This window comes from Pongo pygmaeus, chromosome 4 (assembly GCF_028885625.2).
Source record: "Pongo pygmaeus isolate AG05252 chromosome 4, NHGRI_mPonPyg2-v2.0_pri, whole genome shotgun sequence".
Lineage (NCBI taxonomy): Eukaryota > Metazoa > Chordata > Mammalia > Primates > Hominidae > Pongo > Pongo pygmaeus.
In genome coordinates this window covers 81,730,001-81,756,482 of record NC_072377.2, presented here as the reverse complement: position 1 = coordinate 81,756,482, position 26,482 = coordinate 81,730,001, and the positions used below count along the sequence as shown (strand labels likewise).

At 37.3% G+C, this 26,482-nt stretch overlaps 1 protein-coding gene across 2 annotated transcripts in view; it reads left to right on the top strand.

The window, feature by feature from the left end:
• AP3B1 (adaptor related protein complex 3 subunit beta 1) overlaps positions 1 to 26,482 on the top strand; it is a 289,899-nt gene that overhangs the window by 201,557 nt on the left and 61,860 nt on the right. Inside the window, exons 22-23 of one of the 2 annotated variants that reach the window (XM_054487814.2) lie at positions 1,347 to 1,453; positions 3,178 to 7,551. In XM_054487814.2, the coding sequence (XP_054343789.1) occupies positions 1,347 to 1,453; positions 3,178 to 3,216 (146 nt within the window). In that variant the 3' untranslated portion in view covers positions 3,217 to 7,551. Of the gene's footprint in view, positions 1 to 1,346; positions 1,454 to 3,177; positions 7,552 to 26,482 lie in introns of those variants that run through there. The other variant, XM_054487813.2, reaches the window with a different exon arrangement.

Below are 26,482 nucleotides of genomic sequence, written 5' to 3'. Positions count from 1 at the left end.
AGCAAGACCCTATCTCCAAAAATAAAAATAAAAAAGAAATGTCAAATTAACTAAATGTTATTCCCTTTAGGATATTATCTTGGAATGAGAATTTGCTGGAAGCTAAAACTTGATCACATTTTAATGTATTTTATTCAAATGGTTTAGAAACACCAAAAATTAATGTTATTGTCTGTTCACACAGACTAGCAGAAATGCAAACATGTAAAGACACAAATTTGTATTACATGAGAAGTACAGTTATAGAAGTTTGTCCAAGTATATCTGTGAAACAAAGAAGGCACATATAAGCTGTTTGCAGGTGAGCCAGAGAGTGTTTTCCTTTTAAAGGGTAGCTTGCCAGATCGAAGTTGCAAGATGAGCAAGGCAGAGAAGTAGGCAAACAGAGTAGAATATAAAAGTCTCCAAGACATAGAACAAGATCTTGGGAACTATTATCCCATAGAGCTAGCGCATAACAGTGCTGAAATTGGAGATAAGCTGGACCTGAATAGTCCAGTATGGCGGCCACAAGCCACATGTAATTACTTAAATTATGCAAAATTTAAAATGCATTTATTTAGTCATACTAGCCACATTATCAAGAGTATGTTAGGCATATGTGGCTAGTGTCCACTTTATCAGATGTAGAACATTTCCATTATCGTAGGAAGTGCTATTAGGGCTGGGGCAGACCATAGAGGACTTTGTGAACTTAATTGAGGAGTTGGGCTTTTATCTTGTAGGCAGTTATGAGCCTTTGAAGAGTCTTAAGCAGGGGAGTAACATGACCAGACTTGCATTTTTAGAAGATTTCCAAACTTACAGGTATCAGTTCTCAAGTATATAGCAGTTTTAGAAACAATCAAACATTTCTATCTAGCACATAGCTTTTGCTGAAAAAGTATAATTACAAGGGAGTTAGGTAGCCTGATTAGAGTGGAGAATAAAATAGATATAGGATTTGAACATCTTTCAAGACTTCTAATTCCACTGCAGCATTCTCTTGGAAGCGGTTGTTATTCTTATGATAGTCTGGAAAAAAATGTTTCTTTTACTTTTTTAGGGAGATTACTGGGTGATAAATGTTAGTGATAATGTTATGTGATAAAAATTTTCACAAACTATTACTCAAGATATTTATATCCTTATTTTGTTATAGGATTTGCCATTATGTTTTGAAAGCTAAGACTAATAACTGCCATGACTTGATAATAAGTTGACTAAATCAAGATGTTAAATAGAATTGTCATACATTTATTAATCAAAGTAATTTAATTAGATTTACTAACAAAATAAAAATGTTGCTTTTAATAATTTGAATTAAACGTTCATGCACATTTACTAATTTGAGCCTTTTCTTACAGTTAACCCAGTATCCACTCCAGTTGCACTTCCCACACCAGCTGTTTCTCCAAGTTTGATGGCTGATCTTGAAGGTTTAAACTTGTCAACTTCCTCTTCAGTCATCAGTGTAAGTTATTTTTAAAATACACCAGCTCAGTTTTCTTATGTTGCCATTGTATCTTTTTTATTAAAATGTAAATACTTGAAGTGGATTCTTAGTTTTGAACAGATTCTTCTCTAAGAACAAGCCCAATTTAGCTAAGACCTTTTAATTTGTTTAATAATTTACTCAAACCATTATCTTCTCAATTTTTTTCACTTGTTGTCCACACTTAATTATCATCTGTATGTTTTTCTCTGGTATTGTTATATATCTGTAACATACAAAGGTTCTTCACCACATTGACGCAGTACATATACCTGAACTGTGCCACAAAAACTTGTCTACATTAACAGACTTTCATTTCCGTAATCATTTTATTCCTATCACACTATTTTTTCATAGACTATTAAAAATTCATGACTGTTTTTATTTAAAAGTTCAAGATTTTTTTTTCTGTCTTGTTTTTGTACATTTATTTACATGTGTTGGTGTCTTTAAAATTATTCTTTAATGTTATTTATAGAATGCGATGTGAAGTGAGGCTAGAACCTACCTGTCTCAAAATAATGCAAAAACCATCAACATATCATGGTATTTGAAGCTGCAACAACTGTTTATTGTGTTAGCATATTATATCCACTAACTTTTCACTGTAAATCAAGCATGCTGCCTAAGATATATAATCTGTTGATATGCTTGACCTCCTGTTAATTTGTTGTCAGAAATCTGACAGACTAAGAGACAGAATAGTGAGCTTTGATGGGCATAGGCAGCTTCAATAGATCTGGTTCTCAGGGCTGGCAGGGTACTACATGGCATATAACTGATCATCTGAGCTGCCTGGGAGCATAGAGCTGCTTCTGCCAAAAGTGGGAGAAAAGAAGTGTCTAATTCTTGTGTGTTATTATGGAAAAAAATTCCTCCTTTAAAGCAAATATGCTATCAGGGCTATGCAATGAAATACTAAAAAAAGCTATCTGCATTTCTGTTCAACATTGGTCACCTCGCTTAGAAAGTGCAGGTGAAAAGTTTTAAGCTACAATGTTCTCCTTAAGCATAGAATGAGATTATGTCTTAACCACCCAGAAATGAGTAAGAATGGTATTTGTGATTTTAATTTGCCCTTGTTTCTGAAAGGAAAAGGCACATTAAAAAATATGAGAGGGAAGCATTGAAAATAAGCAGTTAAGTCTTTCATTTATTCAGGTAATAAATATTTATTAAGCATTTGTGGTAGGCTCTAAAGAAAAAGTGTTAATCAAAAAATCAATAGTGAAGCAGTTGGTTCCTTGAATGGAACAGGAGGTCCCTAAAACCTTGGTTGGCAGTAAGGTAGTAAATAAATAATAACTTGGGCTCTGATATCAGATGTCCAGGGTGCAAACCCCTGCTTTGCCACTTAATAGCTATGTGACTGTGGGCAAACTGGTACTCTTACACCTCATTTTCCTATGAGAATACTATCTACCTCATAGGATTGTTATGAGATTAATGAAATAATATATGCAAAGCTCTTAGAACAGTGACTGACACATTGTCATTACTCAGTAAATATTAACGAATATTCTCCAAAGTGATCTGATATGTGATAATGGACTCTGAGTGTAGACTCTTCTACTTTATTAATAATAAGAAGAAAGCAGTTGAGATTAGAAAAGCTTGTAGTAAATTTTCATTCATCACAAAGTAATTGACAGACTCACCCTTTTATACTAAGGAAAATATTTATTGAGATGGTCTCTTCAAAGGAAAGAAAAGCACTCCATCTAAAGTTGGGCAAAAAATGACCGCCAGTTGACACGGCTGAGTGAAGCAGGACCACAACACTCACTCCCCAAAAGCTAACAAAATGATCAAACAAGTAGTGCTGAAAAGAATGACAACCAGAAGTTCACCAGCAACAATAAAATATGGACAGGAATAGAACTTTAAACAAAGAAAATGCTAGAACTCTGAAAAATGGAACTTGTAGAAATAAACTGAATATTCTACTGCAGAATGGCATGGCACCTAATAGCACATCCAGCCCTCAGAACAGTACTGAGGAAAGAAGATGAATCAACTAGAGTTTAAGCTTGCTCATTACGTGTCTGAATTTGGAAAGAAGTGGGCGGAAGACATCAGAGGAAAATAAATAAAACCCCTCAAGAATTACAACTCCCATATAATGCTGTGAGATCTCAACAAATCTAGGAGCTTTTTTAGATCCTGAAATGAATGAAGTTCATAGATGATAGAGTACATCTATAATTTTAAAGTCAACATGTTGTCCTAGTTGAATAGAAAAAATAAAAGTAACATATAATAAACTAATATTTTCAATGATATGTAACTGTTTGACCATGACTATACTAGAAGTAGTTAAATGATGCTGGCACTCATATATAGAACTCATGAATGTGAGAACTATATGTGCAGATTGATAAAGGTGTGTTATTCGGCAATGCAAATGCTATGGGTTGCGGTATTTCCATCAGTGACATAATTTTCCAAACACTGAACAGTTTTTCTGCACTAAAGTAGTTGCATCCCTGGAAAATTGAGCCTGTTAAAATCTTGCCAAAGAGAAAAAAGACTTGGTATTTTATGTGAAATGTTCTAGGATTAAGTAATTTTAAGCATGTTTTCTAACGTGTCTAACGAGACATTTGAATGTTAATAGTTTCATTTTCTCATAGTAGGAAACAGAGCTTTTGTGAGGGACACGGTACAGTCTGTATCTTCAGGATCTACCCTATTTATTACTACGAACATCTAGCATTCCTGGCCTTCACTCCTTAAAGCTAGTGGCATCCTTTACTGTCCCTCCCTGCAGTCGTGTTCTAGCTGTACACGTCAAAGCATTACGTAGCGGTGAAAAGCACAGGCTCTTGATTCAGACCACCTGTGTTCAAATCAGAGTTCTGCACTTTACAAATTAGAGACTTCGGGCAAGTCAGTTTACCTCCCAGTGCCTCCATTATTTTCATCTGTAAAATGATCATGCTACCTACCTCATAGGATCGTTGTTGGTATTAAATGATTAACAAACATGAAATGTTTATAACAGTACCTGATACGTACTAATAACTAAATATTTCCTGTTATCATTTTCATTACACGTACATCATTAGTGCAACTTTATAACGGAAATGAAGTGTGACCCAAGAAAACTGTGTTTTCTTCTTACTATTAAGGCTGTACATAGATATGCTGAAACATGAAAATTACTGTGGATTCTACTTTAAAGAAAAAAGAGTGGGGATACTGCTGATTGTTGAAACCAAGGAAAGGGTGATTCAAAGTAATAGAATCAGTAGCTATAAAAATTGTGGTCATATGATTGAGTATAAATGATAAAAATAAGAAACCAAAACTAGAAGGTGGAGAAAGATGACAGGATGCATGGTAATTATTTTTTCGATTTAGGTAGGAAACGACTCCGTAATATGCAAAATTGAAACCACTTTTGTTTTTGTTTTTAATGAAATGCAAACCTCTTAATGATTTGTATATACTCAAAGAACATTTATCTGATGTTTTGGAGGGTTTTTTATTTTTTGGTTTTAATTCCATTTCTTTTTCTTCAAAGTAAGATTATGGTCCCATTCTAAGGGATAATTTGTCTGTTTCTCTGTGTGTCTGTCAGTGGTTACAGAAATGTCATGTTCACCATGGTTAACAGTTACTTTAGATGGAATGGTTTTGGAATGACTTGTTGATTGTTTTGGTACTTTTCTGTAATGTTTAAATGTTTTATAATAATATTATAATAAATGATAACTTTTTAAAACAAATTATTACTATAAAAATGAGCAAAAGGACAAAAACCGGAAAAATTAATTTATGGTATAACAAATCAGAATAGTGCTTACTCGTAGGAGAATTACTGCTTATAAGGAAATACAAGAGTAGCTTCTGGGGTGCTGATAATGTTCTGTCTTTTGATCTGGGGGCTGTTACATGGGTGTATTCAGTTTATGAAAAAAATCATTGAGCTTTGCACTTAAGATATGTGTACTTTATGTATATTGTACTTCAATAAAACATTTTAAAAAGTGGACAAATGATATAAACACATTATTCATAGAGGAGGAAATATAGATGATAATATGCGAAAAAGGTTCAGTGGTAGTAATGAATAAATGTAGATTTAAAGAACCATCTTGCCTGTAACATTAGCAAAAATTACAAAAACCAACATCTGTTGTTGCTGAGGTATGCAATGAAGCAGCCATTATGCACTGCTCCACTGGTAAAAGTATAAATTATTACATCATTCTGGATGGCAGTTGGGCCATCTGTATAAAAAGCCATCAAAATATGTATACCTTTTGACCAGGTAATCTCATGTCTAGATTCTTCTTCTAAGGAAATAATTGGAATTACACAGATTAATGTGCATGGTTGTTTAAACCTAAATGTCTAGTGATAGTGATGGTTACAAAAAGTATGCAAAAATAATTTAAGGAATTTTGTACAATTATTAAGATGTTTTTATTACATATTTTAATAAGATAAAATACGGTATAATGTAAGGTGGAAAAAAGGATACAAAATGTTATATATATTATCTAAATTTTGTAAAATTGTACAATTATACTGTTTTCAAATACAGGGAAATTGAAAGAGTAGAAGAAAGTGCATCATAATTTTAACAGCTTTTCTGAATGATGAGATTATGGATGTTTTATATTTAATTTTCTTCTACATATTTTTAAATATTTTCCAGATTTTCTCTAATCAAGATGTAATACATCTATTACCCAAAAAGCAATACTTGTAAAATAGAAATGGAAAGCACATATATGAATGACGAGGATTCCTTTTTATTTGTTTGGGTCTTTTTCCTTTCCTCTTCCTTTTCTCTTTCTTTTTCTTTTCTCTTCTTTTCTTTTTTCTTTTCTTTTCTTTTCTTTTTTTTTTTTGACAGGGTTTGGCTCTGTCACCCAGGTTGGAGTACAGTGGTGCGATCTTGGCTCACTGCAACCTCTGCTTCCTGGGTTCAAGCCATCCTTCTACCTCAACCTCCTGAGTAGCTGGGACTACAGCTGCCTCCCGCCACACCCTAATTTTTATATTTTTGTTGGTAGAGATGGCTAATTTGTTGGCTAATTTTTTAATTTTTGTTGGTAGAGCTAGGGTTTCACCATGTTGCCCAGGCTGGTCTCAAACTCCTGGGCTCAAGTGAGCCACCACACTCAACCAGATTCCTTTTTATTGACCTATCTGATATCTGTCTTTCTAGATCACCACTACTAATTAATTGGGTGATATTAAGCAAATCACTTGGTTTTTTTCAACTATGAAATGATAGCAAGGCAGATTTCCATGTTTCCTTTTAACTCTGATATTCTATGTGTGTATGAACCTAAGATGGAATTCTGAATTAATGAAAATAATTTCACTGGGATAATTTGAGTAAGTTTGTTAAAATAAAGAGATGAAACTTTTTTAGTTTATATGATGACTTTCTAGTCCATCTATAATTTTTATTTATTCTAGTAAATGTTACTTGTTTTCCTTATGTATATTAGATTTTTTCAATCAACAAAATATTTACAATGAAACCCAAAGAACAATTGCTTTTTCACAGCAAATATTTTTCTAATTAAAAAAGTCACTATTTGTTCCTATCCTTTAAATTATATATTCAGAACACAGAGATTTAAAAAAATAATGCCTGACAAACATTATTATCATTATAAGGAAAGGCTTTAGTTTTTTAAACTCTATAATAAATATTATTTATAAACACAGCATGTTTTAGTCTTGCCAGAGACTGGCCATTGGCCAACAGATAGCTCTACTGAGGGAACATTTTAGTTCCTGCTGTAGTATTTGAGTGAACAAACCGGTTAACTTAGTAAATTTTTTTTTAATGGATTATGATTAGGTCCTGAGTTTAAATCAAAACCTGCAAACACATAAACATCAATCCTTAAAATGTATGCTTCTTGCAGGGATGAAAAAAGAATAGGGGGAAAAAAGACAATTTTGTGTGTAAGAATAAATGTGAAATAAGAATAACTTGTTCATCTCTGGTATTAGAAATGTTGAGTGAAACTTTGATCTGTTGTGCTTTAAATTACTTTGTATATTTGGGTCACAAAAATTTTAAGTGAATAAAACAGTTAAAGTTACCTATTTTAGTGTATGTTCTGCTTTAACTGGTAAACATCAACATGAAACCTTGACTCATCCTTTGCATTTTTTGTTTCTTCTCAAACTAGTTGTGTAAGAAAGTATATTTATTTACTCACTATTTAAGATTATGTTTTTATGGAAAAATCAGAGTCTGACCTTCCTAGGTTAAAAGGTTCTCAAGGTGGCCGGGCGTGGTGGCTCACACCTGTAATCCCAACACTTTGGGAGGCCGAGGCGGGTGGGTCAACTGAGGTCGGGAGTTCGAGACCAGCCTGGCTAACATGGTGAAACGCTGTTTCTACTAAAAATACAAAAAATTAGCCTGGGGTGGTGGCGTGTGCCTGTAATCCCAGCTACTTGGGAGGCTGAGACAAGAGAATTGCTTAAACCTGGGAGGCTATACTATCTATGATTCTTTAACACCTAATAACAAGTCAGAGATTTTCTGTGGAAATACACTTTTAGAGTTCCACCTTAAAATGCTAAGAACTCATTTAGAAAGACAGAGTGACATTTGTGAAATGCATTGAATCTGGAGCCCAAAGACCTGGTTTTCACCCTTGACTGAGCTGTGTTTATTATCATTGTGACTTTGAGCAGTTCTTTGACTTGTGTAAACTTCCGTTTCTTAATTTACAAAATGGAGATAATACTTTTCCCAAACACCTTTTTTTATGAAAATCAAATGAAATAATGATCCCGAAAATGTTTGAATTCTATTCTGTAGCTGTAAACCCTGAAATCTAGTCCAATGGCAAAATGAAATAATGCTCCTGAAAATGTTTGAATTCTATTCTGTAGCTGTAAACCCTGAATCTAGTCCAGTGGCCCTGGAACAAGTGGGATAGTGATTTGGCAACAGATAATAGATTCAGATTTGAGGATCTTGGCCTGGATGTAGACTATAGGAGGAAGGATTCAGTCAAAATTGGGATTGACAGGGTAGAGAGGCTCTAAGGCCTTTATGTTCAGTAATAACATAGGGTTGATGTCACCTATTCCATTTCTTTCCCTTCCTCCCGCCCTCAAATTGGATACTAGAGCTATGCAGGAAAAGTGACTCAGTGAAACAAAAAACATAAGGTCCTCAGGAAGCACCAGATCTGCAGATTCAGGGACTGAAAAACCCTTATTGTACAGAAAGGATTATTGCTTAGTCTGCCCAGCAAAGTTGGCCATTTTTGTACTGGGCATATCTAAATCAGGCAGAAGTCACTGCATGCCAAACCTGAAAGCTTGTGATAGGATTATAACTGTTTTTTTTTTTATTGCAAAGAATTCATACTAAAAGTAAATATCAGTTTGCTCTAAAATGTTTGGGATTGATTTCATAATTTTTCTGTTCCTCAGAACTTGAAAGGGAAAAGAATGTTAAATTTCTTGAGTACCTTCAGTGTCTTACCGAGTTAAGGAAAAAACTACAAATACTTATATTCCTAAAGTAATGTAAAAGGAGCAGTGAGTGGTACATGTCATTCCTTAATAACAAACTTTTTTTGTTTCCTATATACCTCTTTAATACAACCAAGGATAGTGTTACAGTAATTCACACGTTCTATAAAATAATGAAGTAGGCTGGGCGTGGTGGCTCACGCCTGTAATCCCAGCACTTTGGAAGGCCGAGGCGGGCGGATCACGAGGTCAGGAGATCGAGACCATGGTGAAACCCCATCTCTACTAAAAATACAAAAAAAATTAGCCGGGCGCGATGGCGGGCACCTGTAGTCCCAGCTACTCGGGAGGCTGAGGCAGGAGAATGGCGTGAACCCAGGAGGCGGAGCTAGCAGTGAGCCGAGATCGCGCCACTGCACCCCAGCCTGGGCGACAAAGCAAGACTCCGTCTCAAAAAAAAAAAAAAAAAATATGTAAAATAGTGAAGTAATGATGTGAAAAATAGGCTCAGCAGGAATTTGCACATCTTGCATCCAAGTATGTCTCTTCCTTGTGTCGTATTCTGTGCTGAAGAAAACATTAGCATGCCATGAACTGAAGCCAAATATCAGTGGGTTAAGCCATCTCTCATCTTGTTCTTTGTCTTCTCTTCTTTAAGACTAGGGAATTGGTTATTGGATAGCGCTCCCAAGTCTGGCAATAATAACTCAAGAGTACCCTGAATCAACATCTATGGCTTTTCCCTAAACCCTGATCTTAGGGCCATCCATTTGTATTTTGAAATGATCAAGCTATCCTTTACTCCAGCTGAAAACTTACTTGCCTGATACTTCACCAGGTCTGCTCACAGGTTTATCAAAGAGAGACAGTACCTTTGGTGAAACCATTGTTTAGTTGGTTTTCACTTCATCCAGTTACCAGCCAATCAAAAGTTTTTCCACCAATCATATTTTCATATCATTGATTGTATTAACCTAGCTTAAATCAAATCTAAAATATGTGTGCTTATTACAATTATTGAATGGTTGCATATGAGGGTTGTTGGGTTTTGTAAAACAGGAAGCTTATTTTTAAAATTTTTAAAGTGGTGAAAAGTAGGCTTCTCTAAAAATTAGTTTTAACAGTGTGTTTGCAAAAAAAAAAAAAAAAAAAAAGATTGGAGGCATACCTAGTGGGTATTTCAGAGAGTAATTTGGAAATATTCACTCAAGTTGAATAATGTATTTTCCATGACTCACTAATCGATGTGGCTACACATGAAAACATGCAAGAATGTTCACTGACACATTGTAAGAGAAAAAAAAAAAGAAAGAAAATTGGAAACTACATCTATCACTAGAATAGATACATAAATTGTGGCATGCATATACAATGGAATACTGTGCCAGTTAAAATGAATGAACTGGAAATACCTGTTAGACAAATCTCAAAAACAATAGGAAGAAACATTACAGGCTGGGCACAGTGGCTCACACCTGTAATCCCAGCACTTTGGGAAGCTGAGGCAGGTGGATTGCTTGAACCCAGGAGTTCCAGACCAGCCTGGTCAACATGGCAAAACCCCATCTCTATAAAAAATACAAAAATTAGCAGGGCATGGTGGCACACACCTGTGGTTCCAGCTACGCGGGAGGCTGAGGTGGGAGGATCACTTGAGCCTAGGAGGCTGAGGTTGTCAAGAGCCAGGATCACACCACTGCACTCCAGCCTGGGTGACAGAGTGAGACCTGTCAAATAAATAAATAGGAACATTACAAAAGAATACATAGGAAGCCATTTGTAGAAAGTATATAAGTATGTAGAATTATTTAATTGATTGATGCATACATATGTGGAAAATGTTTAAAACCATACTTGCAACTGGCGAACACCAAAGCCAAATTCTGGTTACCTCTGATGCCAGAAGCAAAGAGGAAAGCAATCTGGGATGGGTATACTTGGGAATGTCATTCAGATTTTTAAAGTTTTACTCATGATGCTCAATGGGGGAGGGATGTTGGTTTTTTGTTTTTGTTTTAATCTATTCTTTATACTTCTTTGTCTGAATTATTTTATATACAGGTTGTTATAAATGTGAGCTACATTAAATATATACTAAAATCCAAAGTATAACTAAAATAAAACTATCAATAGTACACTTAATACTTGAGTCCGGGTTTTGTGCTTCCAAATTCCATTCCTTTTCTTCCATATCTTTCTGCTTTCCTTTAGAATTATATACTAAATCAATCTTTGTATATACCATATGTGGTAAACTCCTTAAAATTATTTAATTAATGAACTGCGTTTATATGTCCTGTAAAATCTTATTTGCTCCATGGTAGGTCTTTTCCTTCCTAGACGGTGCAAACTTAGTCCATCCTTCATTCCATGCTTAATTTTCTTAAATTCTCAATTAGAGTTCAGATTGAGGGTTTTATTTCAGTAAAATTCTTTTGTAAAAAAGAAAATGTCTTAAGATTCCTGTTCCAAGGAATTATATAAGAAAATTGTAATGAAATAGAAATATTTCAACGCTTTAGATTTTATTTCAAAAAAAATTTTTAACTTGTATTAGCCATGTAGTTGATTGTGGACGTAGTACCTTTTTAAAAAACATTCAGTAAGAAGAATTGACAATATTCTAACATGAGTTTAAAGCAAGATTTGCCTTTGACAAAGCCAGACACAGATGGTCTAACTTTCAGATGGTGGAATACTAGCTGTATTACTTAAGGCTTGCATTTTGCAATGTATTCATGAATATAGCCAATAAAGATTTGCAATACCTAAGAGCTTTCATATCTGAAATCCATAAGGCAGGTAACAACACATGTTCCCCTAATGTTTATGTTGTTCATAGATATCAGTGAGATTCTCTAGATATTTGCATTCTAACATACATGCGGACTGAAAGGCTTTATTATAGCTTAATTTCATTTACTTAAAAGATAGCTTTATCGAACACAGTATGACTAAATCACTATGCTAGGAATTACAGATAACAGGTTAATAAAACATAGTCCCTTCCTAAGGGAGCTCACAGTTTAGTGAATGAAAAAGACTAGAAAACTTCATTATAGGAGTACAGACAGGGGAGCAAGTAATTCTGCAAAAAGTGCCTATCAATATGGACTTGGATAGCGATATTTGTGTTGGGTCTTGGAGAATGATTGAGTTTACCAACAGGGAAGAAGAGGAGATGCGTATTTCAGCCCAGGGCATGGCCAGATGAAAGAGAGAAGATAAAATGTATATTATATTTTTGCCAAATTCTGTAGCTAGATATAGCTAGTGTACAAAACGTATGTTTTGGGGGAGAGAGAAGTAGCTACTGGTTGAAAGCCATATTGTGAAACAGTTTGAAAGGAGTTCTGAAGATTTTAGAGCAGGTCATTGATAGTGATCAGATCTTTGTTTTATAAAGTTGTATGAAAGATTAATTGGATAGGAAGAGAACAAACAAAGAATTTGGTAACTTTTAGGTAGATAACTGAGATTTCCACTGGAATGATTATCTGGATAGTGGTACCCAGTTAACCAAGATCGAAAATAAGGAGGAGGAAAGGACAATGACATTGAAATTTTGTTTGGAACATGTTACTCTGAGGTGCTTTTGGAACATCAAGTTAGAGATGTCCAGTAAGAAGGTAAAATCCATTCTGGATTTTAGTGAAAAATTAGGGCCAACTAGTTAGAATACAAGCATGTGCACACGTGTGGGCATACACACACGTCCTAAAGCCATCAGCTTATGGGTAATAGTTTAAGGTAGGGGAACAGAAGGGAAATCTTGTGGGTGAGAAGAGACAACTGAAGATGGAATCCTAGAGAACATCATGCTTTAGGAGACAAAGAGAAAAGCCAAATAAAAGGAGTGAAAGAAGGAGGTGAGTCATAGAGCAGCATGTTATCAGGAAACTCACAGGTTACTGAGGGAAATAGACAAATCATTAATGTAGTAAGTGCTGAACTAGAGACAAATCCACCAAGTTCTCCTGGGTGACAAAGATCTCTTAGAAAAGATATACATATGTAACCTTGGAACTGAGTCTGGAAAATGAGTTTGCCTAGGTGGCTGGAGTAGAAGAAGAATGACGTTCCTAGCAGAGGAACTAGTATACCTGAAGGCTTGGGGTATGGAAGAACTGGAGTATTGCTGAAACAGTATTTCAATGTAGGGCTTAAGTGTAGCATGTGTAACCAGATCTGATACTTGAGAAGTATGTTGGTGACACACTGTCATGGGAAAATTGTAGTAATGATTCCTTAACTTGTTTTCCAATCTTTTTGTGTGCCGGTACATGTAGAAAAGTGGCAATACCTGTAGTGCATTCTAGGGTAAACAGAATGCTGAAGGAGGTTGGAGGCACCCAGTCTAGGAGCTCCAGCTACCACAGACCCCAGTTGGCCTTGGGGATTCATGGAGGGCAGTATGGCAGCACACCTCTGACCCATTTGTGGCAAATTAGTGAGGAAGCTCTGACTTAGCTACCATAAAGAAAACAGATTTGATCTTTATGGATCACAAACCCTAAGTGGAATTTAATTTTGGACAGTACAGGAAGGCTCATTAAGAAAAGCGATCATTTCAAAATGCAAAAGTGGTACACTGAGGAATAGTAAGGAATTTCAAGAACAATCCATGAAACAAACAAAAAGGCCTAATTTGTTGTTATATGCCTCTTGGAGGTAGCCAGACTCAAGGTTAAAGGCACAGTCCTCCAGACTAAGTTGGCCCAAGATTTCTGACACCAACTGTAACTTTACAGATTTCCCAAAACCACTCTCCAGTTCAATAATTTTCTAGAACAACTCAGAGAACTCAGAAAAGCACTGTGCTTAGGATTACAATTTTAGCAAAATGATACAAATTAGAACCAGCCAAACAAAGACACACCTAGGGCAGATTCTAGGAGGGTTCCAAATGTGAAACTTTTGGGTTACCCTACTGGCATGAAAATCTGGCAATATGCATGGACTATTGCCAGCCAGGGAAGCTCACTGAACCTCGACATCCAGAGTCTTTATTGAGGCTTCATCATATAGCCTTGATTGTTTGAACTATTGCCACATGGTTGAACTCTAGCCACACAGTTGAACTCAGTCTCCAGCCCTCCCCTGTCTCTAGAGGTCAGGCTGATATTAAGCGGCTCAACGCCCCAACCCTCTAATCACATGGTTGGTCTTTCTAGCTTGGCCAGCCTTATCCTGAGTTATCTCCTTAGCATAAGCTATCTGAGGGACCTGTCATGAGTCATCTCAGTGGCATAAATTATCAGGTGTAGTCCCAAAGGGCCCACCATGAATAACAAAGACACTTTTATCACTGGGGAAATTCCAAGGGTTTAGAGGTTCCCTCTCAAGAGCTAAGAGAAAGTCCTAAGCTCTCTTTAGGTTAAGTCAAATTCCTTACTACACATATGCCAATTAAGTGTTTTATTCATCCAACGTGCATTTATTCAGACCAGAATATGAAGCCGTGGATATAGTGGTAAACAAGATGGGCAAGCTTCTTGCCCTGAGAAAGTTTATAGTTGACTGGGAAAATAAAGAAAAATTGCCTCAAAGTATGTAATTACAGTATACCAAGTGCCCTTCTTTTTGTAACAGTTTTGCCCATTTAGAAGTATCCGTAGATACAAGTTGTCTTTATTTGTCATTATTTCTCTGGTTATGAACATAAACACTATTATTTGATATTTGCTAAATTCCACATTTCCACCTTTTTTCCTCTGTACCATTATAACTTAAAACCTAAAAGAGTTACTTTCAATATTTGACACAGCTTAAGATTTAGATACCTGAACTACTTTTCTCCTTTAGCAAGAAGTAGAAGGATGATTTTCATAGTCTGTACTCTTCACTGTTTGCTTTCCTTGAATTGCCATTGAGGACCATCACTTTGTCACTTGATGACGATGCCAGGGTGAAGCTAGCATGGAATATCAGTAGCTAGCATGGAATTTCCTATGACCAGCAAAAAGATGACGTTAAGTTTGGCAGCATGACCAAGAAGCCCTGTACTCATGCCCCCCAGCTCCCCGTGGATTTATAGGTTGAAGGATAGGAAGAAGCAACCCCGTTTGTAATCCACTTGAATTTGGGCACCCAGAGTGGTGCAAAGAAAAGCCACAAAGCAAATGTAGCTTCTGCAGTTTTTATCATTTGTCCTATCAGGTTCCTTATCAAAGGAATATGGAAAATTGGCTAGCAAGTAGTCTTATGGATTTTTGCTATTGTCAAAAATTGGCAGCCAGTGGAGTTACAACTCTCCGTGAGTTAGGGATAAGTCCCTGACCCAGTTTGTGTTGTAGGAACTCAATTGGGAAACAGAGAAGACTCTTATCAGGCCTTTTTTTGGTATGGAAGTCACTCTGTTGGTTTTAAAACAATAATAAGAAAAAACAAACCATAATTCATGAAGAAGTATCTGATTCACTCCATCTGAAATCTACTAAAATAGTATTTGGAATTATTAGGATAATTGTGCATTATAATAATAACTATTGTGATTGAAGTTAGTTGCATTGTATTTAGGATTTCAGTTTCTCTTGAGTAGTCTTATCGTAGATATATCCTCCCCGACTACCCCCCTACCAGTTCTCCTCCTCACTCTCTTTTAATTGCTACTAGGGTATTTTAGTTTTGTTTTCCAATCTCTTATATTGGCAGAGTGCTAGACTTTTTTCAAGTTGGTCTGCAAGGAGAGATTGCTTTGAGGGACGTCTTTGTTGAATATGTACATTTACTAAGTTATATGCCAGACATTTCGTGAATATGTGATCTCATTCAAAAAATTGTATGATAAAGTTCTTCTAATATAGTAGAAGAATCATCTTTTTTTTTTTTTGAGACAGACTTTTTGCTCTTGTTGCCCAGGCTGGAGTGCAGTGACGTAATCTCAGCTCACCGCAACCTCCGCCTCCCAGGTTCAAGCAGTTCTCCTGCCTCAGCCTCCTGAGGCATGTGCCACCACGCCGGGCTAATTTTGTATTTTTAGTAGAGATAGGGTTTCTCCATGTTGGTCAGGCTGGTCTCGAACTCCCAACCTCAGGTGATCCACCTGTCTCAGCCTCCCAAAGTGCTGGGATTACAGGCATGAGCCACTGCGCCTGGTGAAGAACTATCTTTAAAATTTTTTTTTTTTTTACACTTTATAAAGTTCAGGTATATTCAGGCCCCAGGCTAAGAGACAAGTCCAGCTAAGATCAAATTCCTTTGAGTTTAGAAGAGGGAGAAATTGTAAGTCAAAATTAAAAATAATTTTGTCATTTTAAATTTAGGAAAAATCCTTTATTTGTTCTGATGAAAATGTCTGTAGTCATGGAACTGTGGTAAAAATAATGAAAAATCACTGGCCTGGGTCTGCTTAAATTGAAAACATTTTTAAATTAAAGTGTGACAGTATTTTGTGCTTCCATTGCCTAGCCACGTCCCATCTTATTCTTTTGTTCAATTCTCTGGGTATGAGGTTGCTTTAATTCTTAAATTAAACCTTAAGGTATGTCATCCTGCTGCTTGATCTTTCTATTTCTATGCTACTTCTCAGGTACTCAGAACAGAACATTTTCATCTCTCCTTTTCCTGATTACTAAAAGGAGCTACTTTTTAAAAAGAGATTGTTATTAATTTTTAGTTGGAGTTTTTTTATTGCAAAATATTTTTAATTGGCTTAAGCAAATATGTGCCAGTTTGTCCTAACTGGCGGATAGTACTCATAATGTTAGTTGTTAGTATTGTAGTAAAATTCCCCACAGTGACAAATCCACTGGGTCAGATGCTAATTATAGTTATTAATGAACTAGCAATTGTTTGTGGCAAAAAACCCAGGTCACCCAAAAAAACAAAGGAAACATGCACACAAATCTGCAAGAAATTGAAGGATTAAAGAGGTTGTGATAAAGAAAGCCTTAGGCCTTTCGTCTTCCCTTCCTCCTCCTTTGTGGTAAGTAGTTCTGCTGGCTGTGAGTTCACTCGTTTCAGAGCTGAGAGTTCACTGAACATCTATCCACTTTTCCCTAAGATTATGATTTTTAGCTTTTAATTATTATTATTAAATATACCACAGTAGGAAATAAGATGATTTTAAAAATATAATTTATTTTAAAAATGTAATTTGTTCTTAAAAGATTCATCTTTTCTGTTAGTTTTGTCATCTTCAGTGAAAATATGTAAATAAATGAGTTTCTGAAATTCTATCTTTTAAAAAACAGTTCATAGTCTGAAATTATGCATTTAAAAAAAGCAGTTCATATTCACACAAATTTGATGGAACTTTGTGTGACTATGAATTGCTATATTTCAAATTTTGTTGCTACTGTTGAATTATGGTATTGAAATGAAGAATATAGTTTTTAAGCATTATGGTATCTTAGATTATGCATTGGTCAATCATATAGCAAATATTATTTAATTACATATCAGCCAAGTTAACTTCTGTTACCACTGTTCCCCTTAAAAAGAGTGCCAAGTTTTTTTCTGAACACAGGGCAGGGCATGGTATGGAAATTAATAATTCTTATTCTAATAGTATTAAATCTCTTAACATGAGAAACCTGACCTAAACATGGAAGATGTTATTATGATATTTACAAAACCTTTATTTCTCTTCGAAGGAAGAGAAAATGAGTTTAGCTGTAGGATACATGTCCAATGAACACTAAGAATTTATTACTAGAGACAGGAGAGTATGGAGTAAAAACAAGTACAGTATATAACCCTAATATCAAAGAAAAGTAAAAAACACTTAACTTAGAATATATCAGACATGGGCTGGGCATGGTGGCTCACGCCTGTAATCCCAGCACTTTGGGAGACCGCGGCGGGCAGATCACGAGGTCAGGAGTTCAAGACCAGCCTGAACAACATGGTGGAACCCTGTCTCCACTAAAAATACAAAAATTAGCTGGGCATGGTGGGTTGTGCCTGTAATCCCAGCTACTCAGGAGGCTGAGGCAGGAGAATTGCCTGAACCTGGGAGGTGGAGGTTGCAATGAGCAGAGATTGTGCCATTGCACTCCAAGCCTGGGTGACAGAGTGGGACTCCATCTCAAAAAAAAAAAAAAAAGAATATATCAGACACATTGTTACTCAAATCATTCAGGGAATGTAATTATATACAGCTTTTATAAGCCTATCAGTAAGTGTTTTTCCTTAAATTTGCAACTGTTTTTCGTTACTGAATTTATGACTTTTCCCCTCCAAATGTTAATATGGAAGATCTGCTTTACACTTCTATACAAATAATACTCCCCCCAAAAAACAAAACAGAAAATTTCAGCAAATTCCAATTTAGAAGGCATATACCTTTAGATTAAGCGAGATTTAAAAGCGATACCAGCCAAATGTGTTCATCTTGCTTGAATTCTGATTCATCTCTAAAACGACATGCGTGAAATGGCCAAGGAAATGTGAATACTGTATTTTAGGTGACATTAGAGGAATTTTTGTCTTATATCATTTTTAGATGTGATAATATTGTATGTTTTCTTTCAAAATCTTTATCTGTTACATATACAAACCAAAGTATTTACTGATGAAATAATATATGGAATTTGCTTTTAAATAATTCAGAAGTTGAGTAAAAGATTAGATTAAACAAGATTGGCTAAATGTTGGTAATTTTGAAATTTAGTGCTCAGTACCTAGTTGTTCATCATATCAGTGTCCCTGCTCCTGTATACATTTGAACATTTTTCATAATGCGTTTTTAAATGCGTAATTTCAGAAACTCATTCACATATTTTCACTGAAGAGTTGACATTCATGCTTCATAGAATATGTGACCTAACACAATATCTTGTAAATATAAACTAGTACATCAAAGTTTACATTCAGTTCAGGCTGTTAGCTATGAAATTAGGGAACAGGATTCTAGAGTCCCTTCCAGCTCTAAAATTTCTAGAAATCTAAAGAAAGTAAGTGGAGAGACTTCAAATGGCTTCAGTAAACATCATCAGCATAGGGGAAGGGTTGCCTTGTCTTTTACATTAGAAATATAGATGTAATAATATTGGAGTCTGGGTTTCTGGAAGATAGGACAGGACCTTTTTTTATCCCCAGTACTTAATACATAATAGGTGCTCATCAAATGTGTTTTGAATGAATTAACCCTTCTTATTTTCCAGAGTCATTAGTATAGAACCCATTAACACTGCTGTCAGTTTAAAGAACTCCATTGGTGTTTGAATGTTTATTTATTTTTATTTTATTTATTTTAAGTTCCAGTATACCTGTGCAAGATGTGCAGGTTTGTTACATAGGTAAACATGTGCCATGGTGATTTGTTGCAGCATCAACCCATCACCTAGGTGTTAAGCCCAGCATGCATTAGCTATTTATCCTGATACTCTCCCTCCTCCCGTGCCCCCTGACAGGCCCCAGTGTGTGTTGTTCCATTCCCTGTGTCCATGTGTTCTCATTGTTCAGCTCCCACTTATAAGTGAGAACATGCAGTGTTTGGTTTTCTGTTCCTGTGTTAGTTTGCTGAGGATAATAACTTCCAGCTCCAGCCATGTCCCTGTGAAGGACATGATCTTGTTCCTTTTTATGGCTGCATGGTATTTCATGGAATATGTGTACTACATTTTCTTTATCCAGTCTTAGATGGGCATTTGGGTTGATTCCATGTCTTTGCTGTTGTGAATAGTGCTGCAATGAACATATGTGTGCATGGATCTTTATAATAGAATGATTTGTATTCCTTTGGGTATATACCCAGTAATGGGATTGGTGGGTCAAATGGTATTTCTGCCTCTAGATCTTTGAGGAATAACTGCATTGTCTTCCACAATAGTTGAACTAGTTTACCTTTCCACCAACAGTGTAAAAGCATTCCTATTTCTTCATAGCTTCACCAGCATCTGTCGTTTCTTGACTTTTTAATTGCCATTCTGACTGGCATGAGATGGTATCTTATTGTGGTTTTGCTTTGCATTTCTCTAATGATCAGTGATATTGAGCTTTTTTTCATGTTTGTTGGCCACAAAAATGTCTTCTTTTGAGAAGTGTCTGTTTATGTCCTTTGCCCACTTTTTAATGGTTTTTTTTTGTTTTTTTCTTGTTAATTTGTTTAATTTCCTTTTAGATTCTGGATATTAGACCTTTGTCAGATGGATAGATTGCAAAAATCTTCTCCCACTCTGTAGGTTGCTTGTTCACCCTGATGATAGTTTCTTTTGCTGTGCAGAAGCTCTTTAGTTTAATTAAATTCCATTTGTCAATTTTTGCTTTTGTTGTAGTTGCTTTTGACGTTTTCATCATAAAATCTTTGCCTGTGCCAATGTCCTAAATGGTATTGCCTAGATTTTCTTCTAGGGTGTTTACAGTTTTGGGTTTTACATTTTAGTTTTTTTTTTTTTTTTTTCTTGAGATGGAGTCTCACTCTGTTGCCCAGGCTGGAGTGCAGTAGTGTGATCTCAGTTCACTGCAACCTCTGTCTCCTGGGTTTAAGCAATTCTCCTGCCTCAGCCCCCCGAGTATCTGGGATTACAGGTGTGCACCACCATACCTGGCTAATTTTTGTATTTTTAGTAGAGACGGGGTTTCACCATGTTGGCCAGGCCGTTCTTGAACTCCTGACCTCAGGTGATCTGCCTGCCTCAGCCTCCCAAAGTGCTGGGATTGCAGGTGTGAGCCACGGTGCCCAACCACATTCAAGTTTTTATTCCATCTTGAGTTAATTTTTGTATAAGGTGTAAGGAAGGGGTCCAGTATTAATTTTCTGGATATGGCTAGCCAGTTTTCCCAGCACCTTTTATTAAATAGGGAATCCTTTCCCTATTGCTTGTTTTTGTCCATTTTGTCAAAGATCAGATGGTTGTAGATTTATGGTCTTATTTCTGAGTTCTCCATTTTGTTCCATTGGTCTATGTGTCTGTTTTTGTACCAGTACCATGCTATTTGGGTTACTGTAGCCTTGTAGTATAGTTTGAAGTCAGGTAGAGTGATACCGCCAGCTTTGTTCTTTTTGCTTAGGATTGTCTTGGCTATACGGGCTCTCTTTGGTTCCATATGAATTTTAAAGTAGTTTTTACTAATTTTGTGAAGAATGTCAGTGGTAGTTTAATGGGAATAGCATTGAATCCATAAATTACTTTAGGTAGTATGGCCATTTTCATGATATTGATTCTTCCTATCCATGAGCATGGAATGTTTTTCCATTTGTTTGTGTCCTCTCTGATTTCCTTAAGCAGTGGTTTGTAGTTCTCCTTGAAGAGATCCTTCACTTCCCTTGTTAGCTATATTCATAGGTATTTTACTCTCTTTGTAGCAATTGTGAATGGGAGTTCATTCATTATTTGGCCCTCTGCTTTTCTGTTGTTGGTGTATAGGAATGCTTGTGATTCTTGCACACTGATTTTGTATACTGAGACTTTGCTAAAATTGGCTATCAGCTTAAGAAGCTTTTGGGCTGAGATGATGGGTTTTCTAGATATAAGATCATGTCATCTGCAAACAGAGGCAGTTTGACTTCCTCTCTTCCTATTTGAATACTCTTTATTTCTTTCTCTTGCCTGATTGACCAGAACTTCCAATACTATGTTGAATAGGAGTGGTGAGAGAGAGCATCCATGTCTTGTGCTGGTTTTCAATGGGAATGCTTCCAGCTTTTGCCCATTCAGTATGATAATTGGCAGTGGGTTTGCCATAAATGGCTCTTAATTATTTTGAGGTATGTTCCATCAATACCTAGTTTATTGAGAGTTTTTGACATGAAGGAATATTGAATTTTGTCAAAGGCCTTTTCTGCATCTATTGAGATAATCGTGGTTTTTGTCTTTAGTTCTATTTATGTGATGAATTATGTTTATCGATTTGCATAGGTTGAACAAGCCTTGCATGCTGGGGATGAAGCTGACTTAATCATGGTGGGGAAGCTTTCTGACGTGTTGCTGGATTTGATTTGCCAGTATTTAATTGAGGATTTTTGCATTGATGTTCATCAGGGATATTGGCCTCAAGTTTGCTTTTTTGTTGTTATCTCTGACAGGTTTTGGTATCAGGATGATGCTGGCTTCATAAAATGAGTTAGTGAGGAATCCCTCCTTTTCAATTGTTTGGAATAGTTTCAGAGGAAAGGTTATCATCTCCTCTTATATTTCTGGTAGAATTCAGCTATAAATCCATCTGGTCCTGGGCTTTTTGGGGTTGGTAGGCTATTTATTACTGCCTCAATTTCAGAACTTGTTGATCTATTCAGGGATTCAACTTCTTCCTGATTCAGTCTTGGTATTTACCCATTTCTTCTAGATTTTCTAGTTTATTTGCATAGAGGTGCTTATAGTTTTCTCTGATGGTTGTATTTCTGTGGGGTCAGTGGTAATATCCCCTTTGTCATTTTTTATTATATCTATTTGAGTCTTCCTCCTCGTCCTCCTCCTCCTCCTCCTTCTCCTTCTCCTTATTCTTTCTTCTTCTTTCTGCTTTCTTCTTCTTCTTCTTTTAGATGGAATTTTGTCCTTGTTGCCCAGGCTGGAGTGCAATGGCGTGATCTTGGCTCACTGCAACCTCCGCCTCTGGGGTTCAAGCGATTCTCTTGCCTTAGCTTCCCGAGTAGCTGGGATTGCAGGCATGTGCCACCATGCCCAGCTAATTTTGTATTTTTAGTAGAGACGGGGTTTCTCCATGTTGGTCAGGCTGGTCTTGAACTCCTGACCTCAGGTAATCTGCCCACTTTGGCCTCCCAAAGTGCTGGGATTACGGGTGTGAGCCACCACACTGGGCCTCTTTTCTTCTTTATTAGTCTAGCTAGTGGTCTATCTCTTTTATTAATTTTTTCCAAAAAACCAGCTCCTGGATTCATTGATTTTTTTTTTTTGAAGGGTTTTTCATGTGTCTGTCTCCTTCAGTTCCACTCTGATCTTGGTTATTTCTTGTCTTCTGCTAGGCTTGGAGTTTGTTTGCTCTTGGTTCTCTAGTTCTTTTAGTTATGATATTAGGATGTCAGTTTGAGAGCTTTCTAGCTTTTTGATGTGGGCATTTAGTGCTATAAATTTCCCTTTTAACACTGCTTTGCCTGCATCCCAGAGATTCTGTTACATTTTCTCTTTGTTCTCATTGGTTTCAAAGAACTTCTTGATTTTTTAACCAGGAGTCAATCAGTAGCAGGTTGTTCAATTTCCGTGTAGTTGTATGGTTTCGAGTGAATTTCTTAACCTTGAGTTCTAATTTGATTGCACTGTAGTCTGAGAGACTGTTAAGATTTCACTTACTCTGCATTTGCTGAGGAGTGTTTTACTTCCAATTATGTAATCGATTTTAGAGTAAGTGCCGTGTGGCACTGAGAAAAATGTATATTCTGTTGTTTTGGGGTGGAGAGTTCTGTAGATATCCATCAGATCCACTTGATCCGGAGCTGAGTTTAAGTTCTGAATATCTTTTTAAATTTTCTGTCTCGATGATCTGTCTAATATTGACAGTGGGGTATTAAAGTCACCCACTATTATCGTATGGGAGTCTTAAGTCTCTTTGTAGGTCTCTAAGAGCTTGTTTTATGAATCTGGGTGCTCCTGTATTGGGTACGTGTATATTTAGGATAGTTAGCTCTTCTTGTTGAATTGAGCCTTTTACCATTATGTAATGCCCTTCTTTGTCTTTTTTTATCTTTGTTGGTTTAATATCTGTTTTGTCAGAAAGTAGGATTTCAACCCCTGCTTTTTTCTGCTTTCCATTTGTTTGGTAGATTTTCCTCCATCCCTTTATTTTGAGCCTGTGTGTGTCTTTGCATACAAGATGAGTCTCTTGAACACAGCACATCAATGGTTCTTGACTCCTTATTCCAGCTTGGCATTATGTGTCTTTTAATCGGGGCATTTAGCCCATTTACATTTAAGGTTAATATTGTTATGTGTGAATTTGATCCTGTCATCATGATGCTAGTTGGTCATTCTGCAGACTTGTTAATGTAGTTGCTTCATAGTGTCATTGGTCTGTGTTCTTCAGTATATTTTTATAGTGGCTGGTAACAGTTTTTCCTTTCCATATTTAGTGCTTCCTTCAGGAGCTCTTGCAAGGCAGGCCTGGTGGTGACGAATTCCCTCAGCATTTGCCTGTCTAAAAAGGATTTTATTTCTTCTTCACTTATGAAGCTTAGTTTGGCCAGATATGAAATTCTGGGTTGGAAATTCTTTTCTTTAAGAATGTTGAATATTGGCCTCCAGTCTCTTCTGGCTTGTAGGGTTTTTGTGAGAGGTCTGCTGTCAGTCTGATGGGCTTCCCTTTGTAGGTGATCTGGCCTTTCTCTCTGGCTGCCCTTACACTTTTTCTTTCATTTTGACGTTGGTGAATCTGACGATTATGTGTCTTGGGGTTGATCTTCTCATGGAGTATCTTACTGGGGTTCTCTGGATTTTCCGAATTTGCATGTTGGCCTGTCTTGCTAGGCTGGGGAAGTTTTCCTGGATGATATCCTGAAGTATGTTTTCCGACTTCTTCCACTCTCCCCATCTCTTTTAGGTACCCCAGTCATTCATAGGTTAGGTCTTTTTACATAATCCCATAATTCTTGGAGGTTTTGTTTGTTCCTTTTCATTCATTTTTCTCTAATTTTGTCTGCCTGTCTTATTTCAGCAAGATAGTCTTCAAGCTCAGAAATTCTTTCCTCCAGTTAGTCTGTTTGGCTGTTGATACTTGTGGGTTGCATTGTGAAGTTCTCATGTTGTGTTTTTCAGTTCCTTCAGGTCATTTATATTCCTGTCTAAACTGGTTATTCTGGTTAACAGCTCCCGCAGTGTTTTATCACAGTTCTTAGCTTCTTTGCATTGGGTTAGAACATGCTCCTTTAGCTCAGCAAAGTTCGTTATTACCCACCTTCTAAAGCCTACTTGTGTCAGTTCATCCATCTCAGCCTGAGCCCAGTTCTGTACCCGTACTGGAGAGGTGTGGTAATTTGGAGGAGAAGAGGCACTCTGGCTTTTTGAGTTTCCAGCAGTTTTTCACTGATTCTTTCTCATCTTTGTGACTTTACCTCCAATCTTTGAGGCTGCTGACCTTTGGATGGGGTTTTTGTGGGGACTTTTTTGTTGATGCTGTTGTTGCTTGCTGTTTGTTTTTCTTTTAACAGTCGGGCCCCTCTTCCGTAGAGCTGCTGCAGTTTGCTGGGGCCCACTCCAGACCCTATTGTCCTGGGTCCCTCCTACACCTGGATGTGTCACCAGTGGAGGCTATAGAACAGCAAAGATGGCTGCCTTCTCCTTCCTCTGGGAGCTTCATCCCAAAGGGGCACCAACCTGATGCCAGCAGGAATGCTCCTGTGTAAGGTGTCTAGCGACCCCTGTTGGAAGGTCTCACCAGTCAGGGAGCATGGGATCAGGGACCTGCTTAAGGAAGCACTCTGGCTACCCCTTGGTGGAGGGGTTGCGCTGTGCTGGGGGGGAATCCCACTCATCCAGACTGCCCGGATTCCTCAGAGCTAGCGGGGGGAAGGACTAAGTCCACTGATCCACCAAGACCATGGCTGCCCCTCCCCAGAGTGGCTTTGTTCCCGGGAGATCAGAGTTCTGTCCGTAAACCCCTGGCTGGAGTTGCTGAAATTCCTGCAGGGAGGCCCCGCTCAGTGAGGAGGAATGGGTCCATGTTCAGTCTAAAGAAGCAGTCTGGCCATGATCTGCCACAGCCACTGTGCTGTGCTGTGGAAAATTCCTCCTGGGTCCAAACCGGTTGCCCAGTCTCCCCGGCACTGGCAGGGGAAAACGGCAGCCTGGAGCTGCAGTGATGGCTGCTGCCCCTTGCCTGGGAGCTCGGTGGTCTTAGGCAGCAGGCAGCCACAGTGATGGCAGCTGCCCCCCTTCCCCTGCCAAAGCTCAGTCATCTTAGGCAGCAGGCAGCTATATGATGATTGCTGCCCCTCCTGAACTCAGGAGTCTCAGGGAGTCTCCAGCTGAGGGGCCACTGAGAATCTGCACAGCTGTGTGCTTGGGACCCAAGGCCCTGGTGGCATGGACTCACGAGGGGATCTTCTGATCTGCGTGTGGCACAGATCCATGGAAAAGGTGTGGTTTCCTGGGCGGGATAGTACAATCACTCACCACCTCCCTTGGCTGGGGGTGGAAGCTCCCCTTGCCCCATGTGGCTCCTGGGTGGGCTGTTGCTCCACCCTGCTACTCCTCACTCTCCGTGGGTCGTGCCAACCACCTAGTCAGTCCCAATGAGGGATACCTCAGTTGCTGGTACAGGATTCACTCACCATTTTCATTCTTCTTGGTGAAAGCCTCTGACCACAGCTGTTTCTAGTCAGCCATCTTGGCCCCTCCCCACTGGTTAATATGTTAGTTTATTACATTACTGAGAGAATTATTCCCATCAAACCCATATCTAGAAAGTGGTTGTGCTACTTACACATTCCTTTTATTACTTAACATGTAATATTTAAGACAGTAAAATGGGGATTAAGTTATTGCTTTAAATTATTTGACTAAACATAGCTTAATATTCTGTTCTTTATATTTCTTAAATGCTCTCTCTAAAAATACAGCATCGTAAGCTGACAAACGAAAAATATCATTTTGATTTTTTTTTTCTGTCAGTAGAGCAGATCTCCTAAAAATTTAAAGC